This window comes from Chiloscyllium plagiosum, chromosome 14, assembly GCF_004010195.1.
Source record: "Chiloscyllium plagiosum isolate BGI_BamShark_2017 chromosome 14, ASM401019v2, whole genome shotgun sequence".
NCBI classification, from domain to species: Eukaryota; Metazoa; Chordata; class Chondrichthyes; order Orectolobiformes; family Hemiscylliidae; genus Chiloscyllium; species Chiloscyllium plagiosum.
This window is the reverse complement of record NC_057723.1, coordinates 36,887,604-36,906,039: the sequence shown is the minus strand read 5'-3', so window position 1 is coordinate 36,906,039 and position 18,436 is coordinate 36,887,604. Positions and strand designations below refer to the sequence as shown.

The 18,436-nt window shown below is 39.7% G+C and overlaps 1 protein-coding gene across 3 annotated transcripts in view; it reads left to right on the top strand.

The window, feature by feature from the left end:
- Positions 1 to 18,436, top strand: part of LOC122556638 (collagen alpha-1(XXIII) chain-like) — a 229,667-nt gene that overhangs the window by 112,315 nt on the left and 98,916 nt on the right. For 2 of the 3 annotated variants that reach the window (XM_043703584.1, XM_043703582.1), the window contains exons 6-7: positions 7,395 to 7,421; positions 10,430 to 10,456. In XM_043703584.1, the coding sequence (XP_043559519.1) occupies positions 7,395 to 7,421; positions 10,430 to 10,456 (54 nt within the window). The remainder of the gene's footprint in view (positions 1 to 7,394; positions 7,422 to 10,429; positions 10,457 to 18,436) is intronic. The other variant, XM_043703583.1, reaches the window with a different exon arrangement.

Below are 18,436 nucleotides of genomic sequence, written 5' to 3'. Positions count from 1 at the left end.
TTCCTGAAGAAGGGCTTATGCCCGAAACGTCGATTCTCCTGTTCCCTGGATGCTGCCTGACCTGCTGCGCTTTTCCAGCAACACATCACTACAGCTATTTAATGTCAGCTTTTGTCCATTTTAAAAAGTTGCTTTAGCCCATGAAGTTCTCTGATTGTAAAATCGGTTGATGGAAGTTGAATATTGATAATCCATGTTTACTTATCTTATTATAACTTGAAAATGAAATCTTGCAGGACTACAGGAAAATATCAACAGCACAAAAATCATTAGATAATACTTTTAGAAAAAACAGCACAACATGATGAGCTGAATACCACCTTGTCAGCAATGGTATGATGCTAGTCTGTAATCTTGCCTGTGGATTCATGCTTGATATGACAAGTCTCAATTTTGTGCGAACAAGACTTCAGTGTTTCTTCGTGAGGCAGTAGAGATTGCAGTGAGTCACAGTCAGATGTTCCCTGATTTCATCACCGTAATATCTGTATCCTTTCAGTGTTTGCCAATTATGTGGCATGTTTCTAGTAGTCTGAGCTTGACATAGATGTAACAGATGCAGGCTATCTGCCTTCAAAAGCTACAGTATGGTCACAATTAATCTGTCTATCCAGCAATGAACTGAGAAACATTTATTCCCACCTCTGGCACTAATGCAACCAGCATCTAGGACAGCCAGGACAAGTCCCCATCAGTACTTCATCCAGGGCTTACAGTGAATTAGGGTCAAGATTAAACCATCCTTCCCAGTAACAAAAAGATAAAACACTGAGTTAAAATCATATCTGCAGTTTTCTACATCCTACTTGCACTACTTTTCCTGCTGTTACCACCAGTTTAACACCAGTTTTTGGATTTGGTTCAGAAGCCCACCCCAGGCAAAGTAAAAATCCTATTGTTATTTATGGTCTTCACTGTACTTTAACTCAAAACATCAGCAGCCCAACCCAATCCTTGACCCATCAGCCAATTCTGGTAATATTGAAATTTGAAAGCACTAAGCAACATTAAGTTAGTGCTCAGCTGTACCAAATTGATCTCCCAATCCCTTGCTTGTTCAATCTTGTCCCACTTGCAGATTATGGCTCCTTCTTTTTATTTTCAAACTAATTGTGGACTTTGTTATTCTGAAGTACTAATGGTAATGCTAATCCTTTTGCTTCTCCCCCAAGTGTTGCTGCATTGTGGAGAAAGTAATGGTATCCATTGTAAATACAGAAACTTTACTACTGATTGTACATGTTGTTTGCCTTACAGTGACAATGACACTCTCTTAATGTTCCTCCAGTGCATTAAATGACTCTAGCCACAGAATTTGAGTAGATGAAATTGTGAAGTCTCATGCTTTAGCAAGTAAAATGTTCCTACAGATTTTTAAATAATGTAATGCTTTTACATTCTCTCAATCTAAACTTTAATTCTCTCTAAAATCTTACTTGCCTCTAACTCACTCTTGCCTTCTCTACTGTTCTTCTCTTCCTTCCTGTATCCTTGGATCTCACTGATTAAAGCTGTTGGTCCTGAAATTCACAAAAAACCCAGATCTATGGACTACAATCAGCTCATTCCAGCAAACGTTTCAGGCTAAAGGGGAAGAGAAAATCATTACAGGGCACAGCACACAAAGCCCCTTTCCAGAATATGTAATGGTAATGAGGCAATATTGAGTGCAGGAAAGCAGCAACCAGGAGAGGCTGATCGAAACAGCTTGTATTAGAATGGATAGCCTTGAGGGAAACAGAATCCATGAACATGATGAAGTTGAAGAGTACCACATATGGAAAGGATGAATCTGAAGAGTCTAAGTGGCTAGCAGTAGAGTAAACAGACTGGTAATCAGGGAACCAATCTGCATAACCCATCAACGCTGAAACAATTTAGAGGCAAAAGAGAGAAGGAGGCAGCCAGGATCAAAAATGCAAATCTGAAAGGTGAGAAGGAAAAATGGAAGTCAGGAAGGAGAGGGAAGCAGAAATGAAAGAGAGAGACAAAAGTAAGCAAAGAAAAGAAAGAGCTGTATTGTTCTATGTTCTGCAGAACAAAAAGTGAAAAGCAGAAATGGAGGAAGGAAAAGAAGCATGTGAAGGAAAAAAGGTTATTCAAAGTAGTTAGCTAGAGAAATGTGAAAAGGCAAGAGTGTTTCAATGCAGCAGATCCTGAGAAAGTTCCAGAATCACTGACTCTAACTTTTCCTTTAGTCAGCCATAAGGGAGGCCTCCAAGGTCTCTTCAATCATTTTGAAGGAGGTTTTCACTTCTGACTTCAGGCAAATGTTGCCATGAATAAATTCCCAAGTTAGAAATCAAGAATCAGGGCAGCATGTTGGCTCAGTGGTTAGCACTGCTGCCTCACGGCACTAGGGACTTGGGTTCAATTCTAGCCTTAGGTCATTGTCTGAATGGCATCTTTCCACATTGTTGGGATTCTGTGAATCCAAGGTTAATACTTAAAGGGTGGCATGTTGGCTCAGCGGTTAGCACTGCTGCCTCACAGCACCAGGGACCCGGGTTCAATTCCTGCCTCTGGCAACTGTCTATGTGGCGTTTGGACATTCTCCCCATGTCTGTGTGGATTTCCTCCGGGTGCTCCAGTTTATCCCACAGTCCAAAGATGTGCAGGTTAGGTGAACTGGCCATGCTAAATTGCCCACAATGTTAGGTGCATTAGTCAGGGGTAAACGTGGGGGAATGGGTCTGGGTGGGTTGCTCTTCGGAGGGTTGGTTTGGACTTGTTGGGCCAAAGGCCTGTTTCCACACTAAGGAATCTAATCTAATTTATGCAGTGCAAATCACCTTTTTTTTTTTTTGAAAGAAGATTTTACTAACATCTGATTATCTGACATCCAGAAAATCCATCGTGATTTTCAAAAAGGATAAGACCAGCTCCAAACACCAAAATTTATTTATAAATCATGATATAGATGTGAAGTTACATCTTGCTGTCAATAGAAGTGTAATTTTTAAGGATTAGTTCCAGATTACCTGCTGTGATATTGGTTAACATTGATTCATTAATTCATAAATGAACACATTTTAATGGATTTTAAGGAATTATCAATGTTTATACTTGGAGTTACAATGCTTAACCATAGCAAAATTGAAATTGAATACTAATCAATAATCTCCTTGGTTGGGTAGGCATCATTTAGAATCATAGAGATGTACAGCATGGAAACAGACCCTTCGGTCCAACTCATCCATGCCAACCAGATATCCTAACCTAATCTAGTCCCATTTGCCAGCACTTGGCCCTTATCCCACCAAATCCTCCCTAATCATATATCCATCCAGTTGCCTTTTAAATGTTGTAATTGTACCAGCCTCCACCACTTTCTCTAGCAGCTCATTCCGTACACGTATCACCCTCTGTGTGAAAAAGTTGCCCCTTAGTTCCCTTTTATATCCTTCCCCTCTCACACTAAACCTATGCCCTCTAATTCTGGACTCCCCCACCCCAGGGAAAATATCTTGTCTATTTATGATTTGGAGATGCTGGTGTTGGACTGGGGTGTACAATGTTAAAAATCTCTCAACACCAGGTTATAGTCCAACAGGTTTAATTGGAAGCACTAGCTTTCAGAGCACTGCTCCTTCATCCAGTTAAACCTGTTGGACTATAACCTGGTGTTGTGTGACTTTTAACTTTGTCTATTTATCCTATCCATGCCCCTCATGATTTTATACATTGTGAAACTTGAAAGGGTTCAGAAAAGATTTACAAGGATGTTGTCAAGGTTGGAGGATTTGTGCTCGAGAGAGAGACTGAATAGACTGGGGCTGTTTAATTGTGTTTAAAGTGAGACTTTAAAATGCTGCTGGGAATTCCATTGGATACATTTGATAGATGTTAAAATATAGCAAATAATTTCACAATACACTGGCTGAATATCTATATTTCTATAGAACCATTTGCTAAAATCATACCAAAAACTTATGGTTTAAAACCTACATTTTTGCCTTCAAAATATGACAAAGTATGGTATTTTGTCCGCCAAGGAAGCTGAACTGAACCACAAACTATGTATGTCATGGTGGATAACAAATATTACATCTCAAATTTCTCAAAGAAAGTAGGTAATCCACATCAAATATAGTAGGTCCGATTTGTTTCACATGCTTTTAGTTCATTTTCAAAGTAAACTACGATGTTATCTAACAAATGCTCCTTGATCCCTCCAATTCCCTCTCAGTTCTGAGACTAACAGCAATGTGGATTTGATTCCCAAGGGACAATTTCCCCACTTCTGTGACAGAGCACACAATCCTAGAATATGATGGCATTTGAATGTGTTCTAAAAAAATGAAAACAAAGCTTTCCATGTGCCTTTCTTTGATCCCTCAGACATGGTTAGCCAGTAGAACCCATTTTGATTTTAATATCCAAGTCTCTTTGTGACTGTTAAACTTATAGATTCACTTGGCCTAGCAATTGTTGTTCCCGTTGTCTGATACTGTTGTTGAAAGAGGAACCAGGAAATGGTCCACTTGAAATTGGCTAATGCCACCTGGAAGAGAAACTAAATAGCCATCCAAAATGGCCCCTTCCTCTGAGGTAGGTGACGTTCCTTTTTCTCGCTGTTGTTCAATTAAAGCTGGGATGAGTAATGTGGTACAAAATTATCCCCCCTACCAACTTAACATCCTATCCACCCACAACTCACCCCAGATTATGAGGGTTCATATTTGCAATAGCTGTTTCGTTGCATTTGCTTGGTATGATTGAGAGTGTTGGCTATTCCTTAAATGATGCCTATGTTATTTTAATTATCTGCACCATGACTATGGATTTTGTAAAACGCAAGATCTTTGTATTAAATTAGTTACATTTACTGAAAATATACCTTCAGGGTGGAACATTCATATCCTAATTACTTACTATTAGGATACATATTTCAGTCATAAGCCAGTTTAATGTTTATTACTTATTATTTGTATTCATCTTCTCATTCAATAATGCACAATTTACAAAATTAACACCTAAGCATTGAAAGTCAGATGCATCTTCCCCAGCTAAAAGATTTTTACTGATTCTCATAGCTCACACATGTGTATATCCAATGTGAAGCTCAGCAGTACAGACCAGGAAGGTCCCAGGTTCAATTTCTGACTTGTGCTGAGTTAGACATTTTCATATAATTGCTGCAGGGACCTGCATTACAAAGAAACTGCCCATGTTTCCTGAAACCTGATTGTTATTCAATTATTCCTGCGGCAAGTGCAATTGTGGAAATCATATGGGAAGGCATTGTATTCAGCTGTAAGGCACCAAGGTCAAATACCATGCCACCACTCAGATCAAGAATAATAGCCACTTGAATGGGCTACCAGAGTACAGTCAGCAAATAGTTTTCCAAGTGTTGTTGCTCAAAAAAAATAAACGACTGCACATTAATCACATGTGAAGAAATGTTTATTTGTGCAAATTTACAATTCTCAGTACCACAGAATCACAATCCATGTAGGGGTTAACAGGCTTTAGTGTTTATGTTCCAATGTCTAACAAGTATTGCAATTATTTTCGTATTTATTTGTCACACAAGCGATGGGTATTGTCATCTATACAAAGTATTCGTAAAGCAATTTCTCAGTCATATCGTCACTAGAGCAAGAATATGTCTTGTTGTTGGATGTCCAAAGGAAACTATCTATTTGATATGGAGAAATGAATGAAAGATAATTCAAGTTATATAGTTTTCAGAAAATTTAGCTAATGCAGGAATCCCAGAACATTCATACTCTACTGCACACCAGGCCAGCTAAAGGTCTGCTGTAGTGGGGGATGGTAAAAGCTAATTTGTCTCTTTTATTGTGTTTATGCTATATATTTTCAGTTATGTTTATGGATTTCCATATAGGTGCACTCAAAGAACACTTGAACAGACTATTCTGATTTTTGCCCTTTATCTCTTTGTATCGATCTCTGAATATTTGCAATTTAGTGTTTACTTGATTCTTGTGAGAATGGAAAGCTGAATATTTACAATTATTTCCTGGAAATGGGAAGGCCAGTTCTCCGCTGGCAAGGAAGGGTGAATCTGTTCTCCTCTTGTCGACCTTCTCCATTGACTCCAACAAAGGTTTTGTGATGATTAGAGTGGGAAGCTGATTCAACCAATTGATGTAATTAGCTAGTTCACCAGAACCAATGCAGAGCCAATTACAAGGTTTTCCTGAATAAAAGAAATAGCAATTTTATTATCTACTAATCTTGAGGAAAAATAACACATACATGTAACAAACATGGGCACAAAGTTGAAAAGGTAAAGCATCCTCAAAAGGAGGATGAAAGGAACATACAATTTTAAAGTACTTGCAGTATCATTGTGGTGTAAAGGTTTTAACTTGGTTATTTAATTGATGTCTTGTGTCCTTAGTAACATTCAAGTTAATTGTCCTTTTGAGTTCTTAGTGTTCTAATGTTATATTTTAATCAGCTCTGCCATTGAGAAGGTGAGGGAATATTGTTTCTAACTGCTTTTAGTCACACTGCTTTAGCTTTTCTGTTCTGCCAAAAGCAATACCGTGAAATGTAGGTCCTTGTTTCCAAGCTTGATAAATACAGGTGGTGTCTTTCATTTGCAACATGTGAAACTTATCATACAGGTATAAACTAAAATAGGGGCATGAGTTTTTTTTTAAAGACTGACTAGTTTCACTGTCTTTTGGCAATTTCAATACAGATGATTCTGATTATTTCACACTTAGTTCCACAAAGCATGGTTGACATAGTCAGCAGATTGCTGTGGCCATTTTTGAGTGCATTTTCCTTTTTGAAAAACCATTTTAGTTCGTAAAGGTCACCGGTATTAAAATCAGATCGGTCACCAGATTTTATGACACCCTAAGTTGCTTTCTACCTTGATTTGTTTTTTTTGTTTGCATTTGCTCATTCTAAAATTCTAAAGTTAATACTTTTAAAGGAAAATATAGTTAATGCCAGAAATAATGCTATTGCATTTTCTTTCTCACAAATGCAGTAGTAACCTTCCATGCTGGTGTTGCTTTATACATAACATTGCTGTTAAATGGGTGTATAACCATTTTTTTTTCTGGCTGCAAAACTGTGCATGAAGGTATTTTAAGTCTTTGTTGTACATAATTTTGCTATAATACATATCAAATTACACCATTGAAAGAATGCATTCATCATTCACAAATCTGTAACATACATCAGATTCCCGGGGATAGGAATTTGTCTGAACTAGCATCATGGACTGAGTGTTATCAAATCCCACGTTCGTATATAGAGCACCTTTTATTCCACTCTGATGACACTGCCTGTACATGAAACGCATTTCCAAACCCTATTACTTTGGGTATGTAGCCATGTTTATATGTTCCTGCCAATTTAATAATTCTGCAATTCTAAAACCTTGTTTTGGATTTGGATTCTAGGGCCCACTTGGATTGGATGGAAAGCCAGTAAGTTTTTTTTCTGGGCATGTGCATATTCCAAAAAAGCCTGTATTACTTTCTTGTTATCTCTGTGTGAAAAATGGATTTTAATAGATAAACATAACTGTTTGAGAGGCTAAAGAATAATGTGAAAATTGAACATCTTGTTATTGAGCTTGTAAAGCAGCCACTTGATCAGAAATGTAATTGAGGTTAATATTAAGCTGTTTTTGTGATATGTTTCACTAATTTCCAGAGAATCTTGCTTTATGTAAAATTTAAAAAGTGCTTTTAAATCTACAACTTCCCAACTAAACTGTGAACATTTGATTTTTTTTTTTTTGTTGCTAAAACCTCTCCACAAATGATATTGTTACCATGGTGTTCATTGGCTCTGTACACCATGTATATTTGGTGATTGGGCATGGAGAGAATGAGGGGCCATGGTAGGGTGAATGGAGTGGCATTTGTGGCAATAGGGTTGGAATGTGGATGGTGTGAAGCATGAAGGCCTGAGAGTTGTTGTCAGTTTTATTGCTTTTATTAAACAGAGATGAGCTCCCAAGTAATGAGTCAAGTTCTTTCAACAGTCTGCTGTATCCCCAGTAGGCGGGGGAGGGGGAGGTGTAAGCATTCACTACTAGTGAACAACAAAGTTTCTTCATTAATGTTTTCATTAAGGAGATGTGGGCATCATTGGCTGGGCCAGGATTCATTACCCATTAATGATTGCACTTGAAAAGGTAATGGTGAGGGTGCTTGCTCGAACCATTGCAGTCCGTCTGGTGTAGGGATACCCACAATACTGCTAGGGCGGGAGCTCCAGGACTTTGACCCAGCAATGGTGAAGGAACGGAGATATATTTCCAAATAATCAAGTTGCCAATATCATTAAGGTCAATGTCAAATTTATATAATTGTTCTGATTAACTTGTTCACTGTCAAGGGAGCCAACACAAGTTAGTATTGGATGGCCAGTCTTTTGAACAGATTAGAGTCGGTGTCCAGAACTTGTCTTGTGCTTAAATGAAACAGGCATGCATTGAAGAAATTCAGAAGGTCTAACAGCTTCTGTGAGGAGAGAAACAATATTAGCATTTCAGGTCCAATGACTCATCTTCAGACCTAATCCAAAAAAAGTCGTTGGATTCAAAATGTTAACTGTTCCCCTCTCCACAGATCCTTCTGGATCTGAGTTTCTCCAGGGCTTCTGGTTTTTAAATTCAGATTTCCAGCATTCTGCAGCATTTTACTTTTATTTGTCTTTTAGTGGTTGAGTTCATTGCTTGGCTTCCTTTGAATGATTGTGTTAACTTCCAACTAGTTTCAGAAGAAAACCTATCTTTCTATGTGCTTTCAAATGATCAAAGATGGTTCTAAATAAGGAATAATGCAACAAAAAGAAAATTTGTGGAACTCCCTGAACATGCCCAGCCCCACCTTCAGATCTTTCATGGTGAAGGTGGGTCAATAGCATTGCACCCTGTATTTTCTAAGCCACTCTCACGGGAAACAGAGCCTTGAAAAATTATTCAAAGTTACATGGCATTAGATGAGGTTCACAGCCCAGCTTCTTTGCAAATATTTTGCAGAACATTCCTGTGGTTTCCTAATAATTATTATAGGTAATAAGGAAAGTATCAAAAAAAACTAAACTGAAAATGCTGACAAATATAGTAAGCAAAATGGAATCTGAAAATCAGGAAGCAGAATTAAAATTTCAGTAATGATTTCATCAAAATGATGTGTAAATGAAAGTAATTAATTGCAGATACACCAGTGTTAACTGTGAAAACATAACGATTCAGTTCTGTCCCCACTCACCAAACTATAAAACTGCCATGAATAGAAAATATTAACCTCTTATCTCCAGTTAAATCAGATTCATCATATTGACTTAAATAACCAAGAAGAAAAGAGGGGTAAGTAAAGTGAATAATTCAATCAAAAAATGGTTTCCATTATGAATGGTAATTTGAAGCATCCCACACCCCAATATATTTCCTGCCAAACTCTAAAGGAAATAACGTTGTGAGAGCCAATAGGAAAACTCCAGTGGTGAAATTATGTCACCAACCCAAGGAAACCTAAAAGTGGGTCACTAACGCCGGTGCTTCACCAGAGGCTCACTGATGATGTTACCTAGTGTGGTGACAAAGTATCTGAAAATGAACCTTTCAGCTCAGCAAGCAAACTTTTATCCAGCATGTAAGGGTGTGGGTAATGAGTCTGAGCAAGGCACTTCCAACCTTACTCACTATGTTGCGCAGGGGTTGTTTCAGGTCTCCTCAATTTTGATGAAGCTGACTGACTTCTGCGGAGGACAGAGTCAACAGCTCCTCATGGAGTTGTGGATCAAAGGGAGTTCTACTCTGCAGTTGTGAACCAATCAATCAGGCATTTAATGTTACCGCTGGGGGAGGGGAGGGGTAGAAAAAGTTACTTTCTTCTAGAACAGACATTCAACCAAAGCCATTGCATTTTCCATTGGCCAAATCAACACTCATTTTAAAAGAAACACTTAAAAATAAAGATCAAGTTAAGGTTGTCAATCAAACAAAGCTAGTGATTATCTGTGTAACTGAGTAAGGGAACCTCTGCTGGGCTGAATCCATTAGTCAGTCTTGGAACTTAGCCATGCATTTCCAGCACTTTCTATTTTTATGCAATAAACTCTCCAGGACTGTGACAACAGTTTATTCATAATCCTTAAGGGCAAAGATAGAAAAGATTGGCAAGAATAAAGTTAGGACTACTCTAAGCTTAAGGTTCTGACAAAAGCTATTTGGGCGCAAAATAACAGAAACATTTGTTCTTTACCCAATAACAGTTTACCAGATGACACTTGATGTTGACATTGCATGGCAAAAGTAGAAAGTACACTTTGTTTTCAGTATCGTTATGCATCATCCTGCTGAACACAAGTAATCACTATAAATTGTTCAAAAAGGAAAGTTAGAAAACAGTAAGTCAATGAAGAATTTCATAAGATCTGCTTCAGTTATAAAGCAATCTTTCATTGTTTTATTTTCTAGGGCCAACCTGGACCAAAAGGAGAAAAGGTAGATAACTGCTGCTGTTATTAGTGAAGTTGTAATTGTTCTAACCATCTTTATAGGACAATTTCTATTTGCTGTTTGTTCTTCTTTCTTTGTGTCTTTACTCAATTACCACCGCCTATCACCCTCCCCAAAGAAAACCCTAGAATATAGTATAGCCAGAATATAGGAGAAGGCTGCAGAACAAATTTTATTGCATGATGCTACAAAATGTGAAGAAGTGTTCTTTATTTAAATAAACTGCTGTTTGTCTTGAATACTCTAATCCTATGATTTGAAATGAAGATCCTCACTGAAATCCTTGTTTTTGTTTCATTACTGTCGTCTTCAATTTGCTTTTTAATCAATATATGTTTTGTATTAAAAATGCTTAATGATACAATGGGTGACCCTCAAGTTTGGACAGAGAATAATTTCTCCTTAGTTTGAAAGCACTTTAAGTCAAAAATTATTTCTCTCTTCCATATTTTAAAGATAACTGTCATCACATGTGACTTAAGCATTTTGAAAAAAATGAAAGTAGCCTTGTCCCAAAGATTTTCACCAATTTAAACATAAATGATTAGATTAGATTCCTGACAGTGTGGAAACAGGCTCTTCTACCCAACAAGTCCATACCAACCCTCCGAAGAGTAACCCATTTCCCTCTGGCTAATGCATCTAACGCTATGGGCAATTTAGCATGGCCAATTCACCTGACCTTGAAACTTTATTGCTGGAACAGCACAGCAGGTCAGGCAGCATCCAGGGAACAGGAGATTCGACGTTTCGGGCACAGGCCCTTCTTCAGGATGAAGAAGAGCCTGTGCCCGAAACGTCGAATCTCCTGTTTCCTGGATGCTGCCTGACCTGCTGTGCTGTTCCAGCAATAAAGTTTCAACTTTGATCTCCAGCATCTGCAGACCTCACTTTCTCCTCAATTCACCTGACCTGCACACCTTTAGACTATAAGCACCCGGAGAAAGCCCATGCAGACACAGCCCAAAGATGGAATCGAACCTGGCTCCCTGGCGCTGTGAGGCAGCAGTACTAACCACTGAGCCACTGTGCTGCCCCAATAAATAATAAACCAAACAACATAACGTCATTGGATGTAGTATTTATCTAACAATTGAAGAATTAATAGGAACACGGGAATAGCCATTCAGCTCTTTGAACTTGTTCCACCATTCAATAAGGTCACAGCTGATCTGTGGCCTAATTCCATATATTTGCCTTTTGGCCTATATCCCTTAATACCTTAGCTTAACAAAAAATTACCTATCTTTGATTTGAAATTAACAACTGACCCCGCATCTACTGCTGTTGATGGAAGCGAATTCCAAATATCGACCACCCTTTGTGTGTAGAGGTGCTTTCTAACATCTTTCCTGAATGGTCTGGCCCTAATTTTCAGACTATGGCCCCTAGTCTAGAATCTCCAACAAGAGGAAAGAATTTATTGTTATTACTTGGAAAAGGCTGGAGAAATACCTTGAAGACTTCGATCAGAAAACCGCTTCAGCTTCTAAGTTTAAGAAAGAAACCGGCTTAATTTGAATAACCTTTCCTCATAACCCCAGAATTTTAAATATAATTTTTATAAGCCTACATTGTGTGGTCAATATATCCTTCCTAAGGTGTGGTGCCCATATCTGTTCGCAAACCTCCAGTGGGGTCTATCCAGAGTTTGGTGTAACCGCAGCATAACATCTACATCCTTGTGGTCCAGTCCTCTAGATTTAAGGCCAGAATTCCATTAACTTCCTTGATTATTTTCTGCATCTGTTTGTGATGTTTTAAAGATTGATGCACCTGAAGCCCCAAGTCTCTTTGGACATTTACTGTATTTAACTTAATACTATCTAGAAAGTACCTTGATCTACCATTTTCAGTCCAAAATACATACCTTCTCATCTGCCACAGTTATTGCCCAATCATCGAGTCTATCAATATCCCTTTGTAATTTTATGCTTTCATTTATATGTCTACAGTGCCACTTAACACATTGTCATCAGCAGATTTGGGGCATGGGACTTTCTATGCCACTATCTAAGTGGGGTGAAATAATTTGTGTAAGTAATGTAATAAATGAGGCCCTAACACAGATCCTTGCAGGACACCACTGGTCAACATCCTACCAATTTAAGTACCCACCCATTATCCTTACTTCTTGTAGCCTGCCACTCAACCAATTATGGAAGTCCACATAAACAACATCCCTAGACTTCCTGTGTTCACTACGTTAGTCACTGCTCCAAACGTTCAGTGAGGTTTGTAAGGCATGACCTATCTACCATGAATCCACGCTGGCTCTCCCTGATAAACTGAAAATTTTTGAGATGTTCAGTGGCCCTAATCGTGAAAGAGACTCCAACAATTTTCCCCACCGCAGATGTGAAGCCAACTGGGCTGTAATTCATTGGTTTTCCTTTTTCATTCTTCTTAAACTTGTAAAAGGAAAAATGGCAAGTGAGTTATCTCTTGTACAAGATACCATGCAACCTGCTACTAATTCTCATTTTAAGCAGTTCCCTGTTTCAGCTCCCTGTCAAGTAGCGATGAGTAACAGGAGTGAATAACTTCCTTGAGGCAATACCATTGCATGTCATTTCAGGACACATTAGCAGAGGTATAGAGATATGACATACCTGTGTGGATCTTGAAGCACTAAGCCTGGGAGAACCAATATATAAAGACATTTATTTATTAGGAGTAGGAAACCTTAGAAAAGTTATCGCTGAACAGACTAGCCACCCATTTTAATCCCACTTCCTAGCGCCCAGGCTGAAAGCTTGGAGTCTACAGTACTTCAGATGCAGATCCAGATTCCTTTTGAATGAGCTGAACGTTTCAACTTCAATCACCAAACTGGGTGGAAAATTCCAGACACCCGCCACCCTCTGGGAGAAAATGTTTTCCACACCTTCTGTAATCTTTCTACAATCACCATAAATGTGTGCCCTCTTTCACCTTTCCATCAGGAGAAACAGTTGTTCCCCGTCCACCCTATCCAAACCCCTCGTTATTTAGTCACCTCAGTTCTATCAGCCCTCATTCTCCTTTGTTTCAAGGAAAGAGTCCTCAGCTTATCCAAACTTTCCTCTTATTTGCAGTTTTTGAGTCTTGGCAACATTCTTGTAAATATTCTAGCAAATCTGTAAATAATTAAGCAAGGCACTAACAAAGAGATTGTTTATTGTTGGCACTACTATGAATTTTCCACTAATTTTCACATTGTTCTGGAAGTTTAAGAAAATTGCAAATAGCAACATTTAACAACAAATTCCATTTGTGTTAGCATGTTAAATGTAGTAAAATATCCCAAGGTCCTTAAAACCACATCAGCATTCCTGGTGTGAGTTAATACAGAACATACTCGTGTCCTTTCATTTAAGAGTCATAGAGTCAGAGAGATGTACAGCACGGAAATAGACACTTCGGTCCAACTTATCCATGCCGAACAGATATCCCAACCCAATCTAGTCCCACCTGCCAGCACCCGGCCCATATCCCTCCAAACCCTTCCTATTCATATATCCATCCAGATGCCTTTTAAATGTTGCAACCTCCACCACTTCCTTTGGCAACCCATTCCATACACGCACTACCCTCTGCATGAAAAATCTGCCCCTTAGGTCTCTTTTATATCTTTCTCCTCTCACCCTAAACCTACGCCCTCTAGTTCTGGACTCACCCACCCCAGGGAAAAGACTTTGTCTATTTACCCTATCCATGTCCCCCATGATTTTATAAACCTCTATAGGGTCACCCCTCAGCCTCTGGTGCTCCAGGGAAAACCGCCCCAGTCTATTCAACCTCCCACGATAGTTCAAATCCTTCAATGCTGGCAATCCTTGTAAATCTTTTCTGAACCCTTTCAAGTTTCACAACATCCTTCCAATAGGAAGGAGACCAGAGTTGCATGAAATATTCCAAAAGTGGCCTAACCAATGTCCTGTACAGCCGCAACATGACCTCACTCTGACCAATAAAGGAAAGCATACCATACGCTGCCTTCACTATCCTATCGAACTGGGACTCTACTTTTAAGGAGCTATGAATCTGCACTCCAAGGCCTTTGTTCAGGAACACTCCCGCGAACATTACCATGAGGTGTATAAATCTTGCTAAGTTTTGCTTTCCCAAAATGCAGCACCTTGCATTTATCTAAATTAAACTCCATGAGTTTCTGATCGCTTAGAATTGTCAAGTCATAGTCAAAAGCAGTTTATAAATGAATGATTTAGGAATATTTAATGAAGGGAGTCAGTTAGCTCAGTTGACTGGATGGCTGGTTTGAGATGCACAGTGATGCCAACAGCATGGATTCAATTCCTGCACTGGTTGAGGTTACTATGAAGGACTCTCCTTCTTAACATCTCATCTCGCGTGAGGCTTGGTGACCCTCAGGTTAAACCACCACCAGTCATCTCTCTCTACTGAGATAGCAGCCCTGCGGCATGGTAAGGCTGTAGCCACTTTATCTTTCTTTAGGGTAAATAAGTTAATGTGTGGGTGCACAGGCACAGGTATGGATTGATGCAAAGAAATACTATAAAACTGACAGCAAAGAATTGTAGGAATCTGAAGTTTAAAGGAGACAATCAGGAAGGGAATCCAAAAAGAGGACAGAACTCTGAATATTTGGAAAGATTCAGAACCTATCTGAAGCCATTCAACAACATTTATCAAGGCTGGAGGGAAGAAGGCTAGGACATGTTCTCAGCAAAAAAGGAAGAGAAAACAAGACATCTAGACAAATATCAGAATAACCTGGTGCCTTTATGATGGCATTTAATAGAGATAATGCTATATAATGTGCTTTATGCAATGTATGGTCCCTTTCATCACTTTACTATCCCCAAAATAAAATGAATTAATTTAAAGACCCAATCCAATTTCTGGATATTTATCTTCAGGATAATTGAAGTTTTTTAGACGAATGTTTAATGGCTGGTTTCAGACAGAGGAGTGCAACTTACTCAAATTTATCCCGTGTTGTTTAAGTGAAATTATTTGAGTAGAAGTTCATTTTATTTACACTAAATCATATCTATTAGAATATAAAGAAATTAATAATTATTACACTTAATACTTTAAGATGGGTCATACCAATTAATTTCTGAAATTACTCGGGGTAAAAATCAATTTTGGCAACTGTAAGGACTATTGGTGGCCAGTCCATTAGTTTGTACCTCAGTCAAAGCTGCATCCTATCTCTGCTAATAATGATACAGCACAGAAAGAAGTCTATCAATGTGCAGGCATTTTTAAAATTTATTCCTGAGTGTGGGAGACACTGGCTGGGCCAGGATTTATGTCCATTTCTAGTTGCCCTCTAAAGGCTGGTAGTGTGTTCTCCCACGTCCAGGCATTCAGGTCCTTGCAGTCTGGTGTTTGGGCTACAGTAGTGACTTATAATCTCAACCAGTTGAAATCCAAGAAGAAAGCATCAGTGACATTGCTTGTGCAAATTCAGTATACAGAAGGCAATGTAATCTCCACTCTCTCAGAAGAGAATTTTGAAGCCTTGTTTAACACCTTCGTAGAAACATATCATAGAATTGGTCTCCCCCTCAACCTCAAGAAGACTCAAGTCCTTTACGAACATGTCTCAGGGCAAGTTCTGATCTATCCCTCCATTAAGATCAATGGACAAATCCTCCCAAATGTGGGAGCTGGGGAGCTGCCTTTCATTTAAGGCTGATATTGATGTCGAGATTGACCATTGCTTTCAGATGCCTAAGAACGAGAATCTTTGACTGAAACATTTGTCCTGATACCAAGATCCTTGTGCATAAAGCAGCCATCCTTCTAGTTCTTCTACATAGCTCCAAAATCTGAGTTACGTAAGGACGCCAGCTCAAGGCCCTGGAGAAGTACCTGTACCAATACTGTTTGAAACAGATACCCTGCCTCAGCTGTGAGGACAGGTGTAGTAACATCAGTGACACTGAAGGACCAAATAGCACCAACATTGACACAACGGTCATCCAAAACTGACTCCACTGGGCTGGCCACATGCTTCAGTTGACAGAGTTCCAACTACCAAAGCAAATCGTCTTTGCCTCGATCAAGGAAAGTGCTCAAATGAGAGTAGGGCAAAGGAAGTATTTCAAAGTCTCCCTGCAGGCTTCCCTTGAGAATTGCAATGTAGGTCTTGATGCCTGGAATACCCTCACTCAGAAGAAACTGACTTGGAGGAAACTCTTGTGTGAAGGGACACAATTCTTTGAGAATACCCGTTAGTAAGAGGAAGTAGGGAAGAGGACCTGGAGAGAAGAATGCCAACGATCTCAAGGCCAATAACAAATCCCACCTCCCAAAAGCAAAGTGTGGTAGGAGTTGTAGCTGCAGATGCTGGCGATCTGCATCGAGAACAAAGTGCTGGAGAAACTTCATAGTCGGTCAGTATTTATGGAGAGAAAGCATAGTTAGTATTTTAAGTCTGGTTACACTTCTGCTTTCTCTCCACAGATGCTGTCAGTTCAGCTGAGTTTCTCAAGCAATTTCTGTTTTTATTTCAGATGTTCATTGACTCTCTTTCTGAGCTCCTCCCAGGACACAGCACTGACCCCAGACTGCTATTTGGGTCCATGTTAACTGTGTGTTTGCTGGTGTGGTGTGGCCTCTTGTGGCTGTAAGCAGGAAAGAGAGCGTTCCACCTCTTGTTCACTCCTTTGACCAGCACCTCTAGGACCCACTGTCAGTGAAGTGTGGGAAGAGGAAGTGAGCTTTCCATCTGGGCCATGTCCTCAGTGATGATGGGTACCATCATGTGAATGGTAGTCCCTGGCTTGCAGTATCTGAAGTGGTGGGCTTTAAAAGTGGTGGTACCAGTGATCTGAATGTGGAAGGTCTAGCAAATGGCCAGCATATTAGCCTCTCCTTCCATCTATTTCTAGAAGACCAGCGCCAAAGAGCCCACTTCCTTATTTGAAGAATCACAACCAGAGAGGTCTGCAGCACAGAAAAATGCCCTTTGACCCTGCACTGGTGAAAAGCAAGCACTTAACTGTCCTAACTGCATTGTCTAAACATTTGGCCCATAGTCCTATGTGCCTTGGCATTGCAAGTGATATATTTCCCAATCAGAATAGGGTTCAGCTTGAAAAGGAACTTGTAGATGGTGTTTTCATTCACCTGTTGTCCTTGTTCTTCCAAAATTGTAGAGGCTGTGGGTTTTGGGTGCTGTCAAACTACTGCAGTGCCTTTATTGTAATGTGTACAATGGAAGGAGTGAATATTTATGGTGGTGGATCAATTGTGCTGCTTTGATAAGACCATAAGACCATAAGACAATAAGACATAGGAGTAGAAGTCAGGCCATTCGGCCCATCATGTCCACTCCCCATTTAATCATGGCTGATGGGCATTTCAACTCCACTTATTCGCACTCTCCCCTTGGCCCTTAATTCCTTGTGCAATCAAGAAGTTATCAATCTGTGCCTTGAAGACATTTAACATCCTGGCCTGCACTGGGCTCCATGGCAATAGATTCTACAGGGCCACCACTCTCTGGCTGAAGAAATGTTTCCTCATTTCCGTTCTAAATTGACCACCCTCTAATTATAAGGCTGTGCCCATGCGTCCTAGTTTCCCCACCCATCGGAAACTAGTGCCAACCCTTTCTAAGCCGTGCATTATCTTGTAAGTTTCTATTAGATCTCCCGGGAGAAAGTGAGGTCATCAGATGCTGGAGATCAGAGCTGAAAATGTGTTGCTGGAAAAGCGCAGCAGGTCAGGCAGCATCCAGGGAACAGGAGAATCCACGTTTCGGGCATAAGCCCTTCTTCAGGAATGAGGAAAGTTTGTCCAGCAGGCTAAGGTAAAAGGTAGGGAGGAGGGACTTGGGGAAGGGGCGTCGGAAATGTGATAGGTGGAAAGAGGTCAAGGTGAGGGTGATAGGTCAGACTGGGTTGGGGGCGGAGAGGTCAGGAAGAAGATTGCAGGTGCTGGAGATCAGAGCTGAAAATGTGTTGCTGGAAAAGAGCAGCAGGT